The sequence below is a fragment of the Orbicella franksi genome, chromosome 10 (assembly GCF_964199315.1).
Source record: "Orbicella franksi chromosome 10, jaOrbFran1.1, whole genome shotgun sequence".
NCBI classification, from domain to species: domain Eukaryota; kingdom Metazoa; phylum Cnidaria; class Anthozoa; order Scleractinia; family Merulinidae; genus Orbicella; species Orbicella franksi.
Window position 1 is genome coordinate 25,249,449 of NC_138154.1, and position 20,983 is coordinate 25,270,431.

At 39.9% G+C, this 20,983-nt stretch overlaps 1 protein-coding gene across 7 annotated transcripts in view; it reads right to left on the reverse strand.

The window, feature by feature from the left end:
- Positions 1-20,983, reverse strand: part of LOC145499354 (uncharacterized) — a 161,253-nt gene that overhangs the window by 58,187 nt on the left and 82,083 nt on the right. For 3 of the 7 annotated variants that reach the window (XM_081478868.1, XM_081478871.1, XM_081478869.1), the window contains exons 14-19: positions 20,742-20,849; positions 20,338-20,430; positions 19,488-19,592; positions 18,757-19,013; positions 18,027-18,294; positions 16,590-16,697 (exon numbers count right to left, since the gene is read on the reverse strand). In XM_081478868.1, coding sequence (XP_081334994.1) covers positions 16,590-16,697; positions 18,027-18,294; positions 18,757-19,013; positions 19,488-19,592; positions 20,338-20,430; positions 20,742-20,849 — 939 coding nt within the window. Of the gene's footprint in view, positions 1-12,166; positions 12,281-12,720; positions 12,826-14,695; positions 14,807-16,589; positions 16,698-18,026; positions 18,295-18,756; positions 19,014-19,487; positions 19,593-20,337; positions 20,431-20,741; positions 20,850-20,983 lie in introns of all 7 variants that reach the window. The other 4 variants (XM_081478866.1, XM_081478870.1, XM_081478867.1 and 1 more) reach the window with 4 other exon arrangements.

Here is a 20,983-nt window from a genome sequence, read left to right on the forward strand (position 1 = left end):
AGCTTTGTTTCCTTCGCATTCATTTTACAGTACTTAAACTAAACTTTGTTTCTAATTTTGCTTGAATTGTCTTTCTATAATTATTCGTCGAGTTCGTATTGTCATGGTTATACTGACGATTACAAACGAAGTTTGAATAATCAGTGTTCGAACCGAGTCCTGTCTCATCCTTGATGTCTGTAGAAGCCTCTAGTGAAGTAGATCGTTTCCACGAGCTAAAAAAGTGATTTTCTGAGTCTATTTTTCCGGAATTAAGAAAAGTTCCCCGCTCAGTGCAGTTCAAGTGTTCGTTCAACTGAAATACGGTTCCCAGCGGAAAGACCTATCGTCCCAATAATGCACGATATATCAGCTAAGACTTTGCCACATTACGGAAACATCTGTTTCTGGGAGGAATCTAAATCCCTCGCGCATTTACAATAAACAAAACTAGCTCAACTTTGTTAATAAAAGCCGCTTTCATGTTTTTAGCTAAAAATTTAAATTTAGAAAAGCTGCTATGAAAATTATCCCATGGGGGTGGTCTAGGATCACAGAGAAAAACAGTCTGCAAATCACATTGTATCAAACCGTTCTAGAAATGGAAACCATCGTCATCATCATCATCATCATCATCATCATCATCATCGTCGTCATCATCGTCGCTGGCAATAATATCGCCGCCCATAAAGATATAAGGTGGTGCTTGCTGGACGTTGTCTCGAACATAATTGAAATCTTCCTCAGAATGACTAGTTTCGTCAATCCAAAGGTACTCAAGCTTCTTCAAATTGATGATGTGTGGCACGATAGATGTTATGGCGTGACCGAGAGGATTGTCGGACAGGTAAAGTTTCCGTAGATCAGGAATGAACTGAAGAATCTCCAGCAAACCACGTAAGTCGTGTTCATCTATGTTTAAGTGTCCAAGATTTAAGTCTGTCAAATTGGGGAAGAAGCGAAAACTCCTGAAGAGTGGAGCAAGACAACCTCTCACGTTGAAATCACTGAAAGTAACCCGCTGCAACAAAGGCATTGTTTTGTTAAATCTGCCAAACAACGTCTCCATTTCCTCAGCTTGCAAAATGCCTCCATCCACACCAGTTAACTTGAGTACTCGTAAGGTCGACATTTCAGGAAGTGACTGACCGAGCGCCTTATTTACTGCTGGAGTCAGAATTATTGCACGAAGTATCAGTGCTTCGAGAGTCTTGTGTGTTATACTAGGAACCAATGTGTCCTGTGCTGCAGCACAGCAGCCTGTCAGGTTAAGGTCAAGAGCGATGACGTTGTTAAATCTTGGTAACAAACTGGCAAGCTGTACTGCTCCAACTGATGTAAGATCCACACCAAGAAAGTCGTCAATCGTCAGAGAGCACTTACTGGGGTTTCGCACTTGTTCCAACAGATAACATATGGAGTCATCACCATCCTCAACTTCAATCCTACTCAAATGCTTACAATTTCCAATGAATGCACCAAGAGCTTTAGCTGTTTGGCTGCTTAAGTAACGACAACACAGAGAACTTAAGAATTCCAGACATGACTGTTCTGAACACAAACGTGCAGCGTTAGACGGAATAGAAATCGTAGTAGATTCCGTAAATACTCTGACATGGTCAGCACACAACAGGGACAACTCGGTAATGTAAAAATGAAACTGGCCATTACGGAAATAAAGGATGGGATAAAACGCGCACTCGCATGACTTTCCCAAATAAAACTTCCTCAGGAAGTCTTCAACTGTGAGAACGTCAGAACTATCTGTTACTTTAAGTAGCGTCTGCAACCAGTTGAGAAATTCAAGTGACTTGTACAATACTGAGTCTTCAACGCATTTGTACAAAAAAAATGAACGCCTTTCATCAATGAAACTAAAAACACAATTATGTGCTAGTCTAATCAAGACGTTAACATTTGGCATAAGCTCAGAAAGCGGCCTATGTCTGGTGACAAGGATGACTCCATCAGTGCAATCTAGAAAATGACTTAAGAGTTCAGCTTGTGATTGAACTTCTCGAAAGGAATCGTGAGCCAAGTTACTGAACCTCTCATGCCTAACAGTGACGTCACATACAGGCACGTCAGTCTCGGTTTCTACGTCCGGTATCGTCTTTGATAAATCCAGTGTTGGGTCAGAGATTCTGACTGACTTCAAGTGTTGAAGTATTTTCATTGCTCCTTCGTCAGACAAACCACAAACGAACTGAAAAACATGCTCCAAGGCAACACAGTTCTCCAAGGTGCCGGCGTGCTGCTCAATTTCACCAAGATTACCTTTAGGGACACAGCTGTAGATGAGATACCAGGCCGCTAAGTATTCTTGAATACTCTTGTGGATGAAGGATACCATTTCCATTGGTTCTAGACTTGGTCCGTACTCAGAAAATTGAAAAAGGCCAACAATGACACCCTCTTCGCCGCGCACCTTTTCAGGCAGTTGACCAAACTCGAAAAGCAGATCGCCTTTGAGAAGACCTGCCAAAGCCACCTTTCCAATTTCAGCGAGAATCTCGTCATCCGTTTGTTTTAGTTTCGAGGCCTTAGAAGAGGAGTGCCGTCGGTCGCGGTGCAGCAAAATGTGTTTCACAATTGCTTGATACAATTTAGCTTTACGTTCAGTAAGTTCCATCACCTTCTCCTTTTCTTTCTTCCACAGCAAGCAAAAAAAGAGGCTCAGTAAAGGAACTCTTGCTAGGTCATCCAGATTACTCTCTCGTAGGAACTCCAATAGACCATCCACCTCTGTTTGGCTATCCAGCATTTTTCTCATGAAGTCCCTTCTATCAGACTTATCAAATCCGGTGATCTCGGCTTGTAAGTCAGCAAGTCCGCGTATCTCATCTGCTCTTGAAGATCGAGTGGTTACCAAGACAGTACAGTGTCTCAAAATATCCCCGTGGAATATTTCGAAAATTGGAGACTTGCTTCTTTCCTTTGCTTTGCTACCGGTGCGGTACTCGTCATAGCCATCAAATACAAGCAATACTTTGTCTTGATTTGCACGAATGTAACACAGCAGATCGTCTACTGACTTTTCTTCATCTCTTGGAAACAGCCGAGAGCGACTTATCACTTCTTCAAACGTCTGACAGTCGGATACTTCTTTGAGATTAACAGCAAGAACGAGGTCAAACTTCCTCAATGCATCTTCCCGTTCCTCATCCATCTTCGCCTCTTGAAGATTCGACCAATCCACAAGCAGCTTCTTAACGAAAGTCATTTTTCCAATCCCAGTCTCTCCTTGCACGAGAATTCTCTTTGCTTCAACTCCGTTCTTTGTCTTGTCAGTGAAAATTTCAGTGTAATGGCTCAGCTCCTTTTGTGATGACCCAGCCGTGGTTTGCTCTTCTTTCTCCTTTTGTGATGGCCCAGCTGAGGTTTGTTCTTGTTTTACCCATGACAGTCGAGTGTAGATCTGTTCAAGATCCGCCTGTAATACTGAGGACCAAGCAGTTGTGGGCACCTTGGCTGTTTTTAGATAATGCTCTGCAAGTTTCCTCTGACAGGCTTTGACGTCAAACATTTCTGCAGGAGGGGCCTCTGATGAGACAAAAATTAACGAACTGAGATAGCTACAGCAGATACATAATAAAATACAAACTTTTACTGCGGCATATTAATGTGTGTTCATATTTGAGTGGAACTTACAGAGTAACGTCGGAATATACAATCATAGGTGCACATAATGTGTTTAAACTCTCTAAATATGGCGATTAACAAAAATCTTTGAAACATTGGTACGACCTAAAAAAATAAAACCACCCTGACAGTAGAGGCCTTTATAAATCTGGCTAATCAACTAGTGACATTATCAGACTTTTGAAAAAACGTAAGTGAATTTTTTTTTTCTTATTTCACGAGAATACCATTTGATTACCTTTTTGTCACCTATGATATTATCCAATTTAAGAATTAATATTTTTTTACTGGAGGTATATGTTTCCTCTAAGATATTTGGATTTATTAGCTATGTATTATCGCAAATCTACGGTATTTTTATCTTCCATAATACAGTGATTTGGGAACTAACAAAAATTACATCAATGTAATCTCGGCCTTGATATTGAAATTTTTTTCGGGTTAAGATGAAAAAAAACCCTAGCAATGTACTACCCATGCATTTAATTGGCTTCTAGCTTCTGTTATAAGCTTATAAAATGGTATGTTCGAGCTGAATGAGAGGAATGAAAACATGGTCCTCAAATAGCTGTGACAAAATTACCGTAGCATAGGCAGTTTCAGGTTCTTTACGCCAATGCGGAATTTTGCTATAAGATACGATTTCTGTTGGTCACTGACTGCCCTGAAAGCCTAACCCTCTTTTAAAGCAACAAGGACTTCTTGATGACCTATTGTGGCTTTGAGTCAAGCGCCAACGCTTGCTCCAAGCAGGGTTTGTCGCACATTTTGGCTAAGGTCATAAGGGAATGTCTCTCCACGGACTGAGTACATTTCTTCAGAGACAAGTGCCTCTCTAAAGTAGACAGCATATGAAAGACACGAATGCAGCCGCCTTGAAGACATTAATACATCCCTGCCGTACATAGTTTCTATCCTCTATCCATGGAAACATCAGCAGACGCTTCCTCGGTCACACCCGTTGACAATGGCACTGATGTTGAGGTCGCAGTGTTCGTACCTTGTTAAAAAATGACCTTAGTCTCCCTCAGAGAACGATGCTTCCAGCAGAAATAAAGAAAGAGCGATGTCTGACTAAATAGCAAAAGAAACCCTTAACCATTAGCATGATCATAAAGTTAAACAGTATCATTGTAACAGCATCAGTTCATTAGAATAACACAGAGGCCTATCAGGGTAAAGCGTAGGGACAATCTGCAGTCCTTCCACCAGTGATTCACTATCACTCTTCTGTTAAGCTTTGGGAGTTGACTGACTTGACTCGTGGCTCCCTGCCACGCCCATCTAGTAGTATGTCACCCCAGCATGTGTCGAAAGAAAACTTGAGATTTTATCAAATACGATTAGCATTACAACCAGACCGATTGCGTGTTGGACAACGCTAAATTACAATGTGCAACAGGCTTTTCCGGTTGAACTGTTTTCCCACCTGTCCACGGTCAATGCAATATGCGCGCCAACAGGTAATTGACTCAGCGGAGCTAAACTCAAAATTATTTAGCTTAGTGATCCCTGTGATACTTCGAGAATCATCTGGTGTTTCAGTGTTGGCGTTAAGAGCTGGAGACCACTTAATCTTCCACGGCATACAGATATCCGAAATTTCCCGGAGTATCCCCTCCCCCCTCCCCGCCGGACTGTAGCTACAGCTAAGAGCTATTCAAGAACAAGAAATAATTGCTCCAGGATAGGACAGCTTTAAAAAGCGCATTTCAATCTACTGTCACTACTTTAAACTTGTAATCGGTTTATGGAAATCGTGAAATGTTGAACATTTGCACAAGAGCAGTGAAAGCGTGACTGGGCTGCCCGTGCGGCTGTGTGACAACTTTTACTAAGTCTTGAATATCAGCCCCGCAGCATGGTTGCCGATATAGTAAAAACAGATTCATGAGGCCCCTGATTCTTACAGCAGAAAGCTTGGGCTCTTTAAGGTTACAGTATACCTTCGGGTCGGTAATTTTCTTCAAATTTGGATTTTTGGGTCAAAATAGTGGTCGAAGAATAATCTCTAATTTCTGAAAAAAATTTTTGAAAAAGGCTAAATATTGGCGGAGAAATGGCGGTTTTAAGTTTTCACCGGAAGTAAAAGTTTACCTCTTGATTGACAGCCCAATGGCGCGTATGCAATCAACCGAGACGATTTTCGCGGGAATATACCTATATCGATGTCACGAATTGACTACTCAGTTGATCAGCATTGTTGTTCTGAATACCCAGCATTTTTGGTATTAGGCGTGTCTCTATCAAGTTATAAGTAAACATGCACCACGTTTAAACCATGGACCGGTTCGAAAAAGCGAAAACAGCGAAGAACGAATGAAAATACATCAATGAGTGAAGAAGCGAAAGTTCGCTACGCGGATGAAGCTATAGTTATCGTATAAGGCGGGCAAATATTTGTGGTAAGAGAAAAGAAAGGTTCTGTAAAAATTTCGGAACTTGACAGCAATAACAGGGATGCTGACAGAGACTCTTCTGATGAGTCCGATATCGACGAATCGTCGGACTCATTGAGACCATTTGAAATATTATCCATGTACAGTTGCTCACACACAGTTGCTCACACACAGTTGCTCTCCGCGCTTTCTTTTGTTTGTTTCCTTCGCTCAGCCACTCTAGCGTTCGTATCCTTTCTAGTCTTCCCCATTTTGCCAGACCAGCTTCAAGAAAAACCGAGCTACTGCCTTCGGTTCAATTGCTTTGTTCAATTGCTCTTAAATTTGGACAGTGGCTAGTTTAACATATAAACTACAAAAGCGTGTCTGGGAATTGTTAATTTCGAAATACTTTTTCTTCCAGAGCGATTTTTGTACGATCACTCCACATTTTTTTTAATCCTATTTCGAAAATGTTCTGTAACATTTTACTGCAATTGAATATGCCAAAACGCAGACACGTTTTTTAAGCGCTTTGGGCCCTGAAACCGAGGAAAAAATTAAATTGGCGAAAAACGAAATTCGCTTTGACTTGTAGCTTTCGAAAGGTGATTCGGGCGCGTGCATTTAGTGGTCGTGAAAAATTCGACAATTCATTTTCTTTCAAAATTCTTGGTATAGTTTGATAGCCAGCTCCATAAGCTTTAATTTGATATAGGGGTTTAGGTATCTACAGCCTAAACTGCACGCGCTACATCGCTTGCGCGCGAGACACCCCTGAAGGTATACTGTAACCTTAAGGCAATGTGGAGTGGTATTGAGGGGAATCGACGGCTTTTAGGTATGTTTTCTGTAACATTTTCGGATTAAATTAGTCGTATTATTTTGTTTATTTGTTTCGGGTCAGACCGTTTCACTTCTTGTTTCCAATTTATATATGCGAAATTTATTTGAAACTTGCCACTACACTTTTAAACATACACTTTTGATGACCTCGGTTTGATTTTGTTGTTGCACCGGTGATACATTGCCGGATTAACCTCTCGACTTCTTGAACTTGAACGGAGATCGGCTGTTTACCAAATTAGAATAAGGGCGCGATTTTGATTTGCTTCAAGATATTTCAACTCGATTAATTTACAGTCCTTTAACGTCCTTAACGCTAAACAGCATTCCAAGTTGGCCATTATTGTGTCTTGACGAACTTAAAGCGTTTTGCTGAATCAAAAACATTAATGTTCCAGGAAATCTCTTGCGTTTGTTATGACAACCATTCACAGTGTTGTTTACATTAAGGAAATACACGCGATGACAAACTAGACATGACGGCGGACAGGAAATCAAACAAAGTTAACGCGCAATGTTCCGAAAACGTCTGAAAACAGTTTTTATGTAGTGGACATTATGTTTCTACTGATTTCTAGTGAATTGACGGGATTTTAATTAATGACAGCCTTTTACTTTCGCCGTTGAAATTGATTTGTCTCTTGTTCGTGTATAATTATTGTGTTATTTGCGCCCAACACATTGACATAGATTTTCGTTTTTCTCAAAGGGAAATACTGCGAGTTCGAGCATGAAACTTGGCATGGTATATGTTTAATAATGATATTTTAAGGCTGTAAAGTAAAATACTCGGAAAGTGAGGTACCAGATGCATTTTGATGCTGTTAAACATGACCTATATTTTGCCGTTATTTTTCACACGCTTCATAGGTGTTTTTAAAATGATTCGGAAAACCACTATATCAACATCTCTGAGATTAGTTTAAAACGAGGAATAAATTAGAGTGGTTGTTCCACATTTGTGTGAAGTTTGAAGTCAATTGATATTATTTTAAGACTTAAGCAGCGCTTCGTCCTCGCACCTTAGGGACCGTTCATTTTTTATGAGAGAGGGGGGGCTGGTGGGATTTGGGAAGCACCATTTAAAAATCGCATGACCCCCCCTCAGCTTACCAATTTTTTCACATGGCCCCCCCCCTATAGCGGTCGTTTTTTGGGATGACCCCCCCCCAAAAAAAAAATTGAACAAACAATATTTAGATTTCAACTTTTTTAATATTTCTCTATTATCCCCCTACTTCACGTTATTGTGCTCACTATGAAGAAAATATTTACCATCTCTATACGACAGAGAGCTGTTGTTTAAAAAACAAATCAAAAGAAAGAGAAGTCAATTTCGGATCTCCTAGTTATGGCTCGCCCTGAGCGTATGGCATTTGGCCTCTCATTGGCATCTTCCTCATATGAATTGATGAATGCAAGAATGACGTCACTTGAGTCATCTTCTCCCCCAGAGTCAATGGCATCACTGTCATACTCATCATTGTCACTTTCATCCGTTTCACTGCTGTCAGCACTTGCCCTGTTGTCATTTTGTGTCAATGTCCTGGCATTTCTCAGTGTTGGTTGGCCAGCTCTGAGAGGACTCTTCTGCTGCAAGCATGAATGTCTTACAATTGCCTTTACTTTCTCACTCTTGCTGCTTTTCAAATGCTGCTTCAGTCCGTGGTGGTTTGAGTACTTGTTTAGTTCTGGAACACGTAGCTTTTTAAGCTTGGTTAGACCTTCGCACAACTCAGTCCAAGGATAATCCTCCTCCCTACTTAACTTTGCCTTTTCTTCTGCTCTCTTTTTCCTTTTAAATTCCAGCACTTCAAGATGCTGAAGATAATCCACCACAAACTTCGATTTGAGAATAAACTTATCTGCAAATAGAGCAACGCTCTCTGGGTCAGATAAAACCAGCCTGCCACTTCCATGCTCTTTCTTCTTTATATTGTTAATCCAATCGGGGAAAGAGCGCATTACTACATGAGCATCATGAAAGAGGTTCATTCCAAAATGCGCAATAATGGCGAAAGCGACGAGTCGTTTAAGAAAAGGTTTACAGCTGAACGATCCACGCAGTTTGACATCTTACAAGCAAAAGAAGCAATTTTTCTAGGTGCGGATGGCTGTTCAGAAAGGGCGAGTGAGTTTTCCATGCAAGGGTACCAGTTGAAGCCCAGTGATGGAAGAAAACTGAACTTCTCCATCAAAGAGCACAGAGCAATGGTGGAAAAGTTGAATGTCATATTGAAAGATGTAAAGGAACACGATTCCACACTCTTTCAGTCCAATGGGCTTGCTTTAAAGCAGGGCGAAGAATTTGCCCACAGTTTTAATGTAAAACAGATCAAATGTACAGAAGCTAAGTTGACGAAGGTCACGCAGGACATGGAAGCACTAGAAAATAAGAAGAGCAATTATAACAGCATATTCAAAGGCATACTCAAACAGCACATCAACAAAAGGAGAAGGAAAAAAGAAAACCGCAGAAAGTCAAATGAAAGAAAGAGGAAGCGGACTGAAAACAACGTCCAACGAGTTTATGGAATCTGTGTTGGAAACCCGCTAGGAAATGATCTTCCACAATGCCTTGTGTACCCTCCTAGAACGGCCGTCCTAGAAGAGTGTCTTAAAGTTGAGGATGTTGCCACGTCGATATTTAGAAGAGATGGGCCATACATCGCACAGCTCTTGGAAGGGAATTATTTCACCAATGCTGCAAGAAGCAGAATCACCACCAACCTTGAGCGGGAAGTCAGAGATTATGTTTACACCTTCATGTACCCTGAAGAGTACACTCTGACGGAAAGCATTGCTGCTTCTTGCAGCATTGGTGAAAGAGACTCCCATAGCAGTACAAGCGGCGACGAAGAACTCGACGACAGCGGAGATGAAGATGAGTGCCGGTGAAAGTTGCATTCGAAAATAACAGTGTTAAATACTTCTTTTCAGTAGCTACAAATGCTTTTTGTCGCCAAACGTTTTTTTAAAGCAGAAGGAAAGTTTGTAATAAATTTGTATTCTGGCTTCTATGTTTATTCCTTAGCAATTTTTTTGATATTCCAACATTATGCCATTTTAAAGTTTTACTAAAATACTTCACGTGACCCCCCCTTTTTCCCTTATTTTTTTGGGATGGCCCCCCCTCGAAAGCCATTTTTTTTCGCATGGCCCCCCCCCAAATCCCACCAGCCCCCCCTACCTTATAAAAAATGAACGGTCCCTTATTTCTGTCATTTTATTACACGAAAAACCGCACTTTGACCGCGCATTCAAATTTTTGCGAATTTGTGAAAAATAAAAATTCGCTGGAAACTTTAAATATGATTTTTAGAATTAGGTCACCTAAGGGTATCTTTGGGCAAAATATGAGCGATTTGGCAAATGGGTCGTTGACCGGCGTTTATCGATTCTTACAGTCAGCCATTCTTAACATCCTTCACAAGGTCAGCAAAATTTTCCAAGCGCCACTTCACTATCTTTAATGCTATCATTTCGGAGTTTGGAGCATGTTTGGCTGACAATAATACGGCTCAAGAGGAGCCATAACCCAGAGTGGTAGTTAAAAAGGCTCTTCGGAAGCCATTTGGACAAAATCTCTCGGACGGAATGACGTCACGAAAACTCGGCCTGGCTGCTGAGTACTGTTCAAAATGGCGGCAACGATGTTTCAATTTTGGGCTTCTTCGGAGACGAATTTCACAAGGAAAACCTGCACCACAAAGGCTGAAACTTCGGTGAGTAGCTAAACTTAGTTAGTGCAAGGTTTTTATCCGCGTTGAGAAAAAAAATATACGTTGTTTGGAGTCACCTTTTACGAGTGTGACTTCGCTTCGAAAGCCCATGTAAGGTATGTAAACTTCAAGAAGTGAAGTGCTATGACTTGAAGAGTCAACATCGTGGAATTAATCTAGTTTATCTGTTTCTGTTGACAACGATCTTGAGTTCCGTCTGGGAACAACACTGCTCTATATCGACACTGGTATTAAAAATTGGCCCAACAGATTACAAGATATTTACAGGTAGAATGATCCTTACGCTTCCTTTATTAGTCAGGATCTCAGTTGTGCAGTGAGGCGCGTAGCGATAAATTCATGTACCTGTTTGAAGTGGGTTTCGACAAAACACTGACCCCCGGTCAACTGACCCCCTACTAACTCCCCTACTAACCCCCTATAAAATCAATGGGAAAATGAAAATTAATAAAGCCCAGAAATATCAATGAGACCGATTCAAGTTCATCAATAAATTTAGCTTACCTGAAACTTCCAAGATGGCGGACGCGTTGCAGATTTCCGACTCTCTTGTTCTCCTTTGACTGTTTAGTTGAGGTTTTGTCGACGAAAAATCGAGCACAGAATAAGCTTGAATATCATCAAATATTGTTTTCGTCCGAATTGGAAAATGAAGCAAAGAGAAACGCTGACAAATGAGCAGGCTCGCGAAAGGTTTGTGACTGATGGACTGCTCGTGCGAGCGACACGAACACACTCGTAAACCTCAACCGGAAGACGAATTTCATAAGGTAGTTCCAGGCCTCTCGCCTTGTTTTTGCATTTTAAGAACTGTAGTAACTGTAGTATAAACCATTTGGACAAGCCCGGTGGATTACTTTCTCCTTGGTGCATGAAGTCGTCAAAAAGACCACGGATTCTCAAGGTAAAATTCTCGGGTAATCTTATCAAAAACCAACATACCTTTCTACAAGCTCTACCACATCCAGATCGTCGGCAAGGAAAAGTAACAAAAATAAATTTCATAATGTATTCATGGCATAATTCGGATAATACAAAGTACAAAATAAGAGGCAAATCGATGAAAAACAGTAATGCCACTTACCGTCCATGACTTAAGCCATGTACAACGTAGTTTGTACATGCGGAAGGCGAGAGACCTGGGGCTACAAGATTGCCAAAATAAACTACCGATTGATGTAATCGTGTGCGTGTCGCTCACGGTTAGTCGCGTGCGTGTCAATTTGCCAGAATTTCCTCGCTATTTTCATTGCTTAATTTTCTAATGGATACAAATACCATACTTGATGATATTTCAACTTATTCTGTGCTCGATTTTCCGTGACAAATCCTTCAGTCAAATGAGAAAGGAGGCGGAAATCTGCAATGCGTCCGCCATCTTTGAAGTCTCAGGTAAGCTAAATTTATTGACGAACTTGAATCGGTCCCACTGATAGTTCTGGGCTTTTTTCAATTTTCATTTTCCCGTTGATTTTATAGGGGGGTCAGTAGGGGGGTCAGTAGGGGGTCAGTGTTTTGTCGAAACCCGTTTGAAGTTGTCGCTTGTTTTGATTACATATCAGAAAATTTCCTACTCACTCTGAGGATGATGACTTTGTGTCTGAGAAGTTTGAACTGGAGTCTGACTGCATGCAGGAAATGGAAACTGATTGTGTTCCATTGATAAAGGTGGCCTGCCTTGAACAGAGGAGCCTTTGAAAATAAGAACCAAGATGATTTTAAAAACAATATTCTGCTACAGAACAATGTAATACAGGGATCGCCTGAAAATTATTTTCAGTATTCACCTCTTACTAGCCCAGTACGAGGGCCATACTGACGAATATTGCCCGAGGTCCTGGCAGCAAGGACCGACCACAGCAAACTCCACTCAGAACAACTGAGGGCCAATATTCCCCAGTACGGCTCGAGCAAGCTACACACACACTGTAGGTTAGCAAGTATTTTATTATATGGCACTCGGGCCAGGATTTCAAATACAAAAGAAACACGGCTTACGTCCATTTCCATCGAAACGGTCCGTATGGCAAAAATCTATCCAAGAAAGAACCAATCAGAACGTTCAGGCTTATCTCAAGACTCTCTTGCCATATGATAAAATGTTGTAGTTGCATAAAATTACTTGCACTTACTCTGAGAGTAAATTCTCTGATAATCAGGTCCTTCATAGGTCTGAGCAGCCACAGTAGAAGAACACGGACTGTATTCCATTGATGAAGGCAGCCAGCCAGAAGAACCTTGACCAGGAAAAAAATAGTAATCCATTAAACGTTTCTTACACTACAACTCAATTTCTGATTTGATCTCTAGTATTAAAAATCTCAAGTCTTTTTTTTTTCTTACAGAAGAGAGAACTGAGAGCACCTGAGATCATTACTATCTGATATTATCTGGGTACTGCATTTTTGACAGTGATATCTGCTACAACTGAATTCAAGATCTGTTATTTACAGCTACGTATAATACAGACTTTGTGCAACATGGTGGAGGGTTGTTGCAAAGGTTGTCTGTAGCTCATTTGTTAAGTAAAGATGTAACAACATACGGTTACTCTAGCCTGCGTAGCAAGCGTTTCCGTGGGGTTTGGAAGCAAAGAAAGACCGAGGAACGGGATTTTCGGTGTTTTGTCTGCGCGGAAAATGGGGCGAGAACCAAAAAAAAGAAAGACAGGGGTGGGAGAGGGGAAGGAAGGAAACGTTTGCAGACAAACCCCTGGATTTTGAAAATCTCCGTTCGCCAGTGAACGGAGCTCGTGATTGGCTGGGCTGGTCCAATATTATTGACATGTGTCGATCAAAGGTAGTTTAATACCTTTTAGTGCCAGACAAAAGGGGAAGACGCGTTCGAAGCTTGGTTCCAAAACGCTTTAACTTCTCTCGCTGAACGAGGATTTAGTCGTCAGCTTCGACAGTACGGTAGAAATCCTGTAGAGCAATGCTTTGGTTTTTCGAGGCCTGCACATTATTGCAGAAGCAAGCGCGACACAATTTGCAGCTGTTCCTTTAATTTTAACATCACTTTCTTGAATGCCACATGCGCCAAGGACAAGATAATAAACCACGGGACAGAAAATTCGCACTACTGCGTGGGGAAACCTAGTGATTTCGTCTGGCTTGTTACATGGCAACATGTTGTCGTAGGTACTCTGACATTTCATTAGAAGCATTTTTGTTAACAGCATTTAGAACCTCTGGGTATGATGAATGTTTTGTTCTAGTGTTAGCTGCGGCATGCCAGTTTTTGTCACATATTTGCCTTACCAAAAATTTAGTCGTCTCGTCGCGGGGAATTCTTACGAGGACATTTTATAAACAACTTTGACTTGGAGGCCGCCTAGGGGAAGATTATCTTTATTCAGATACTGGTCAAGATTATCGTTATTTCCCCTCTCAGATGTTTGAAGCCTCTCCTGCCCAAATTCCAAAGTTTGCCGAGAAGACTTTCCGTCGTTTGTTTTTGCTGCAGGCGATAACACTCGAACCGATTTGCGGATCTGGCGTTTCCAGCAAACGCTTCTTTGCTGGAATTGCCTTTGTGAGAGTTGACTTGCTAATTTTACTTTGTATCGATTCCTGGACGAATGAATACAGAGATCCAAGATTTCGAATCATGCGAGTACAAGGATCACTAACGCGACTGGAATACTTCTCACATTTTAACTTTCTGGCAGATTTGTGCTAAAACTTCACTCTTGCAGTCCTTCCTTTTAGACGGATTGAGTAGAAATATAGCTTGATTATAAATTACCAAATTTAATTCATCGAGATTTCTCCGATCCCACCGTGCGCTCGTTGTTTCAGACATATTTTGACAAGTAAAGTTCATTTTGGTTCAAAGTTCACTTCCGCTACGGAAGGCCGAAGATTTTATTGGTTAATTTATGACAGCCGATGACAGCACGAAATCTCAGTGTGCGCACTCAGACATGAAAGGCCAAGTGGGCGGTTTTTAAAATCCAGGGGTTTGTCTGCAAGCGTTTCCTTCCTTCCTTTCCCTCCCCCCCCCGCCCCCCCGTCTTTTACTCGCTCCATTTTTCGCGTTGTAATTCTTTGTTCCCGAACCCCACAGAAACGCTTGCTACGCAGGCTAACGGTTACTCTTACTTACTTGGAGAGTGCCATGTCTGATAACTTGGTCCTTCATGAGTCTGACCAGCCAGGGTAGAAGGAAACCTACATGTACTGTATTCCATTGATGAAGGCAGGTAGCCAGAGGAACCTTGACCATAAAAAAAAAATGTTTTCAGTCATTCATTAATCTTTTTCAGAACATAAGTGCATTACCTTTTTGATAGCTAGTATAGCTTATGTGTATGAGCAGCATATATCAACAACAGCCTCGATTTGGAACGAAAATACGCCTGGATATCTGTCTGCTGGCATTATCTGTTCCAACTGAAGTGAACAGTTTTCCAAGGGCATAAATATTTGATGGATTATAATGATTATGTGCATACCAAACAAAGAACAATGTATGCTGTGGCAAAATTCCATTCCATATACAACTGCTCCAAGTAGTAACAATTTTGGTCACCATGGAAAATTAAAATAATAATAATAATAATAATAATAATAATATTAATATTAACATTAATAATAATAATAGCTTTGGTAGCTGAATTTGGTTGACTAATATTTTGTGAATTCCAGTCAAAGCTGGGCTTTTTCGTCTTGTCAATTTCAGTTTTGGATCAAACAAGCAGTTACAGCCCAGCTTTCAAAAGCAATTATTAGCAATGCTGCTGAAGCAAATCCAAGTTAAAAAGTCAATTTCTTGGAAAAGAGTTATCACAGCAAATAATTTTCACATGGTCTGTTTGATCAAAGGGTTTTGAATGTTTTGATTGCAGACATTCTATGCAGCTAGTAATTTTAATGTGAAACAATCAAGAATAAATCATCAGTTATTTTCCTGCACTAGAAATAGTGTAAAAATACGGAATCATGGCATCCCCATAGAACTCCCTGAGTTAAGGAAGGCACCCTTCAAACAGGAATTGAGTAGAGTACTCTCGCAAATTCTCAAAAAATGATGAGATAAATGTTCATGTCCTATATTGAAATCTCTAAGTATCTCTAACTCTTTAGTTAGCACTCACTCTTTAATTAGTATTAGTAGAATTCTACTGGTATACTAATGCAAATGCTGCAAACTGATTGGCTGAGCTACACTACTCGTATGCTATCAGTGGCTGGAGGTCATCTACAAAATGGGGACGAGTTTTTCGTTTAAACAAAGCTCTGAAGGAACATTTTGATGTAAATGGATAAATAAATTCCTGAGAAGACTAAAACAAAAACAGTAATGGTTTCTTAACTTTGAAAATCTTGAAATTATTGAAAAAAATGATGGTGTGCGCACACAACTTCAATTTCAAATGACAATTCAATCCAAGCGATCTTTCTAAGGCACAAAGAGTAATAACACGTTGAGAAATAATTGGAAGCCATTATTTGAAGTATATTTCAGTTAGAATTCTAAAAACAATAATTGCATTCATTAGTGTGTTGGAATAGACTTTTCTGCATTACGTAATCCTTTTGTGTTAGATTTCCAATAGTACATTTTTCGCATATCTTAATTCATAACTTAGCCTTTTTTTTCGCTTAGATCATTTAATTTTAATCCTCGGCATGTGCGGTACGGATCGAAACTTTTTGGAAGTATCGAGGACACTTGGACAGTCAAGGCACTGTTTTAAAGTTTGGTTCCTGTAATCGTGTGATCGAATAAATGTTTATCTAGTAAACACCAAAAGGAGTTTACTTAATACTTTTAAAATTTTGCTTTGTGCCTACAATGTGTCCAAATTATAATTACTTCAACTCACTCTGATTGTCCTCTCTCATAATTGTGCCTTTCATGAATCTGACTGGCCATAGCAGAAGTTACATTACTACATTCTACTCATCCACACAGTAGTCAAATTAACTCTACGATACAGAGCTTGCAACAGAAAATGGTAGTAATATTATTTTAAAAAATATGTTTTCCCACTCACTCTGAGGGTGACTTGTCTGATAAGTTTGAGCTGGAGTCTGAGTGCCTGCAAGAAAAGGTGACTGATTGTGTTCCAGTGATGAAGGTGGCCTTCCATGACCAGAGGAGCCTTTGAAAACCAAAAGGAATTTATTTAATACTTTTAAAATTCTGCTTTGTGCCTGCAATGTGTTAAAAATTTGTAAACGTGACTGTGTGAATGGCCTTTCAGGTTAAATAACTGCAATAAATGTGCAAACAATTACTGTTTGTTATGTAATTTTGCAATATTGTAGACAATAGTATTTACAACAATATTGTAAATATAAAGTGGAGTGCCCTTAGGATCGCCTGAAAATTATTTTGCCACCGTTTTATATGTACACGCAAGAGAAGAAGTACAAAGTGATCCGTGATTAAAGTGTAGAGATGTAGTGCTCTATGAAAACTTCTACAGCATTATGAGGTTCATAAAATTGGTGCCAGTTGCCAAAGCTACCGTGATAAATGAATAGCAGGACTTTTTAACTCTTTTTTCTATTATTGTTTTTTAATGGAGACTAGTGAGCAGCCATTTTTTAATGGAGACTAGTGAGCAGCACAAACGAAGACTTCTTGTTGTTGTAAGTTTTCATTTATTTTTCTGCCGCATTTCATCTCTATCTGAGACTTCTTCAGGGAATGATGACAACTAACATTGAACAGCATATATCACTATCATTATCATTATCATTATCATTATTATTACTATTAACTAAGACGTCTAACCTTAGCAAATTCTTTAATCTACCACCAAATTTGTTCATTACAATAAAATTATAAATCTATGAAAAACAAGGGGCAGTTTACATGGCCAAAAGAAATATAAGAAATGATGTACATGACAAACAGATAATGTACACAGTGTGATGTAGTAAGCTTTACCTTGTATGAGTTGAAAAGATATACATTACCAATGAACTGTCTTAGGGCCTGTTTACAAGGAGGGAGGGTTACCCTAGCAAGTTGGTTAACCCTAGCTGGAGGGCAAAAGATAGCCTGAGTTTACAAGCAACATTTCACAGGTAGGGTAACCTTACAACCCAGGACAACTTAATGTGCGCTTACACTCAAAGGGTCTGGAAACAATTAGAAAGTTAATCCGGGTAGGTGGGTTAACCCTTCCTAGAGTGTTAACAAGGGAAAAAGTTAACCCGCCTGCCAGGGTAACCCTAGCATGCAGATAGGGTAACCCACCTACCCGGGTAACCCTACATGTAGCTGTCTTGTAAACATGACGAGGAAAAAAAAGAGGAAATTTGTGAGTGCTAGGGTAAACTGCTTGCTAGGGTAACCCTCCCTCCTTGTAAACAGGCCCTTATAACACAGTGTGATGTAGTAAGCTTTACCTTGTAAGAGTTGAAAAGATATACCGACAATACCAACAAACTGTCTGTCTGTCTGTTGCATGAAGCCTCACCTCGTTTGGGTTGCAGGCTAACGTAGTGAACTTCATGAACATGGCCTAGCACAAGTGGATTGGTGGTGATCACGTGACCATCAGGCCTGATAGAAAAGTCACGGTGATTTGACTGACTGCTAATCACACGAATGTATGTTTTATAGCAATTTGCAGTCGCATAGAGAATCACGTGATCACCCCATGTGCCATCTTGCTCCATGTTTGCAAGATAATCAGCCCATGATCGATATCCAGCAATGAAGTTAAACAGATCTGTTCCATCTGGCTGTAAGAAGGGTGAATAAAAAGACTAACTTTTAACGAGGTCAGTTCACATAGAATTTTGCAAGTGTGATGGCAGGAATGTCCCTCTCTTAAGTTACATGTCTAATGGCGAACTGAATTTTGAAATCACTTTTTACACAGCAATTTAAAAATTGAACTAATTTCTGTATCTGGTGATGCCCAATTTTCTGCCGTCTTATCTGACTGCAAGTCCAATTCAAATGCTGACACAAATGCTGATCACATGGAACACATTTTCCCAATTAAGCCACATGTGGAGCATATTTATTGTATAGGTACATATTGTATGTTGTTATATTTACATTCTGAAAGATATTTATTTAGCTTATTTTAGCTACTAAAAAATTCGAGAGGAAATAAAGTATATGTATGTATGTATGGGTGTATGTATGTAAGTTAAGATTTTCTTAACCAGAACAACAAAATTAAATACTTAACATACCAGTCTTGGGTTATTTAAGAGGTACTGCACTATGGATTGTCTTAATTCTCCATGCGAGATCTTGATTCCTTTCACAAGGTTCAGTTGTTCAGACAGTGCATAAAACATGCAGTTCCCTGACCCTTCATTGTCAGAAATCACAAAGCCTTTGCCTGATGCAATCTTCTCCAACTCTGCTGATGGGTCAGTATTACTGTTGATCTTGCTTCCATTGCATTGCATTTCCTGAAGATTCATGAACATTTGCCCAAGCAGATCTAGAAAGAAAAATATATAAATTAAGGTTACTGCAGAGGGGTTTCTCACTAGAACCTTTTGTGGGGAGGGACAGGGCCATCTGTCACTTCATATCCTATTTGACACCAAACTACTCATTTGAAAACTCTTAGTTTACATTAACTGAGTTGTAAAATGGCAGTGTGTACTCTCTCATGCACAGCCCCACGGAAAGAGATTTATAACACAGTCATGGAAATTCTATATTCATGAAAGAACTACACTTAATTCCAACCTTAAGTCAATTACCAAAAAAACAATTACTGTGGAGCAACATGGCAAAATTTGACCAACTTTTAAACCAAAACATCTCAAAAATCAAACCCTTTAGCTCCCACACACCCACATTGCTCATTTCTGGGAGTAACGCCTCTCCCTGCTCCATTCCATGTTAACAATGTTACTCCAGAAAGTAAAGCCACATCCTTAGGCTAGTGTTGTTGTTACATGCTCACCTGGGGGAAGTGAAGATTCACTTGTGATCTGTCTCACTGCAGGCTCTGCAGAATCTCCACACTGACCTGTGGAATAAGTTTCATGACTTCCAGGTTTTCCCCAAGCTATGAAAAAGAGAAAAAGAACTAATTAAATTCATCAATCTGTTCCTGCATCCAACTGCAGCCTCTGTTTCATAGTGCCATATCTGATAACTTGGTCCTCCATGAGTCTGACCAGCCAGGGTACAAGGAAACCTACTGTATTCCATTGATGAAGCCCAGCAGCCAGAGGAACCTTGACCAGAAGAAAAATACGAACACAGTCATGCAACCTTTTTCAGAACACAGTGCATTACCTTTTTGATAACTAGTATACCTTATGTGTGTGCAGCAAATGCATGTGTATTCCAAACAAAGGACAATGTATGCTGTGGCAAAATTCCACTCAAGATGTAACTGCTCCAAGCAGTAACAATTTTGGTCACCATGGAAAATTTTTAAAAAAATGGTAGCTGAATTTAGTTGACTAATAAGTTTTGAACCCCTTTGTGCTTTGTCTTCATGTCAATTTTGGTTTTGAATCAAACATGCAGTGCAGCCCATTTTTCAAAAGTCAGATTTTACCAATGCTACCAAAGCTAATCCAAGTTAAAAAAGTTCATTTCACAATGTCTGTTTGATCATTGGTTTTGAATGTTACCTCCAATAACATATACAGACAATGGCATCACCTAAACATGCTTAATTTAAGGATTTGGTAGCATGACAATCTTCTATCAGTGAAGATCGCCAACGTCTTGGACCTTTGTACTCATATTAAGTTTACTATTATTGAGACTACATGTAAGAAATAAGTTTTTCCACTTACTCTGAGGGTGACTTGTCTTATACTTTTTAACTGGAGTCTGAGGGCCTGTCTTGTGTTCCAGTAATGAAGGTGGCCTGTCATGACGAGAGGAGCCTTTGAAAACCAAAAGGAGTTATTAATTAATATTTTGAAAATTCTACTTTGTGCCTACAATGTGCTAAACAATTTGTAATTTTTTTTTTTTAAAAAAAGTGCATGGCCTTTGAGGTTGAGTAATGGTAATAATGATGGAAGCAATGATTGTCTGTTCTGTAAATTTGCAATAATATTGTAAACTTGTCTGATTATTATAATTACTCCAACTCAAATGACTGCATTCTTCTGACCCAGCGAGTAGTCAAAATCATTCTACAATACAGAGCTTGCAACAGGAAATTGCAGTAATACATTGTTTTCCCACTCACTCTGAGGGTGACTTGTCTGATACGTTTGAGCTGGAGTCTGAGGGACTGCAGGAAAAGGCAACTGCTTGTGTTCCACTAATGAAGGTGGCCTGCCATGACCAGAGGAGCCTTTGAAAACCAAAAGGAGTTTATTACTTTTAAAATTCTGCTTTGTGCCTACAATGTGCTAAAGAATTTGTAGAACAAGGTGCATGGCCTTTCAGGTTGAATAACTACAATAAATTTGCAAATAATTACTGTTT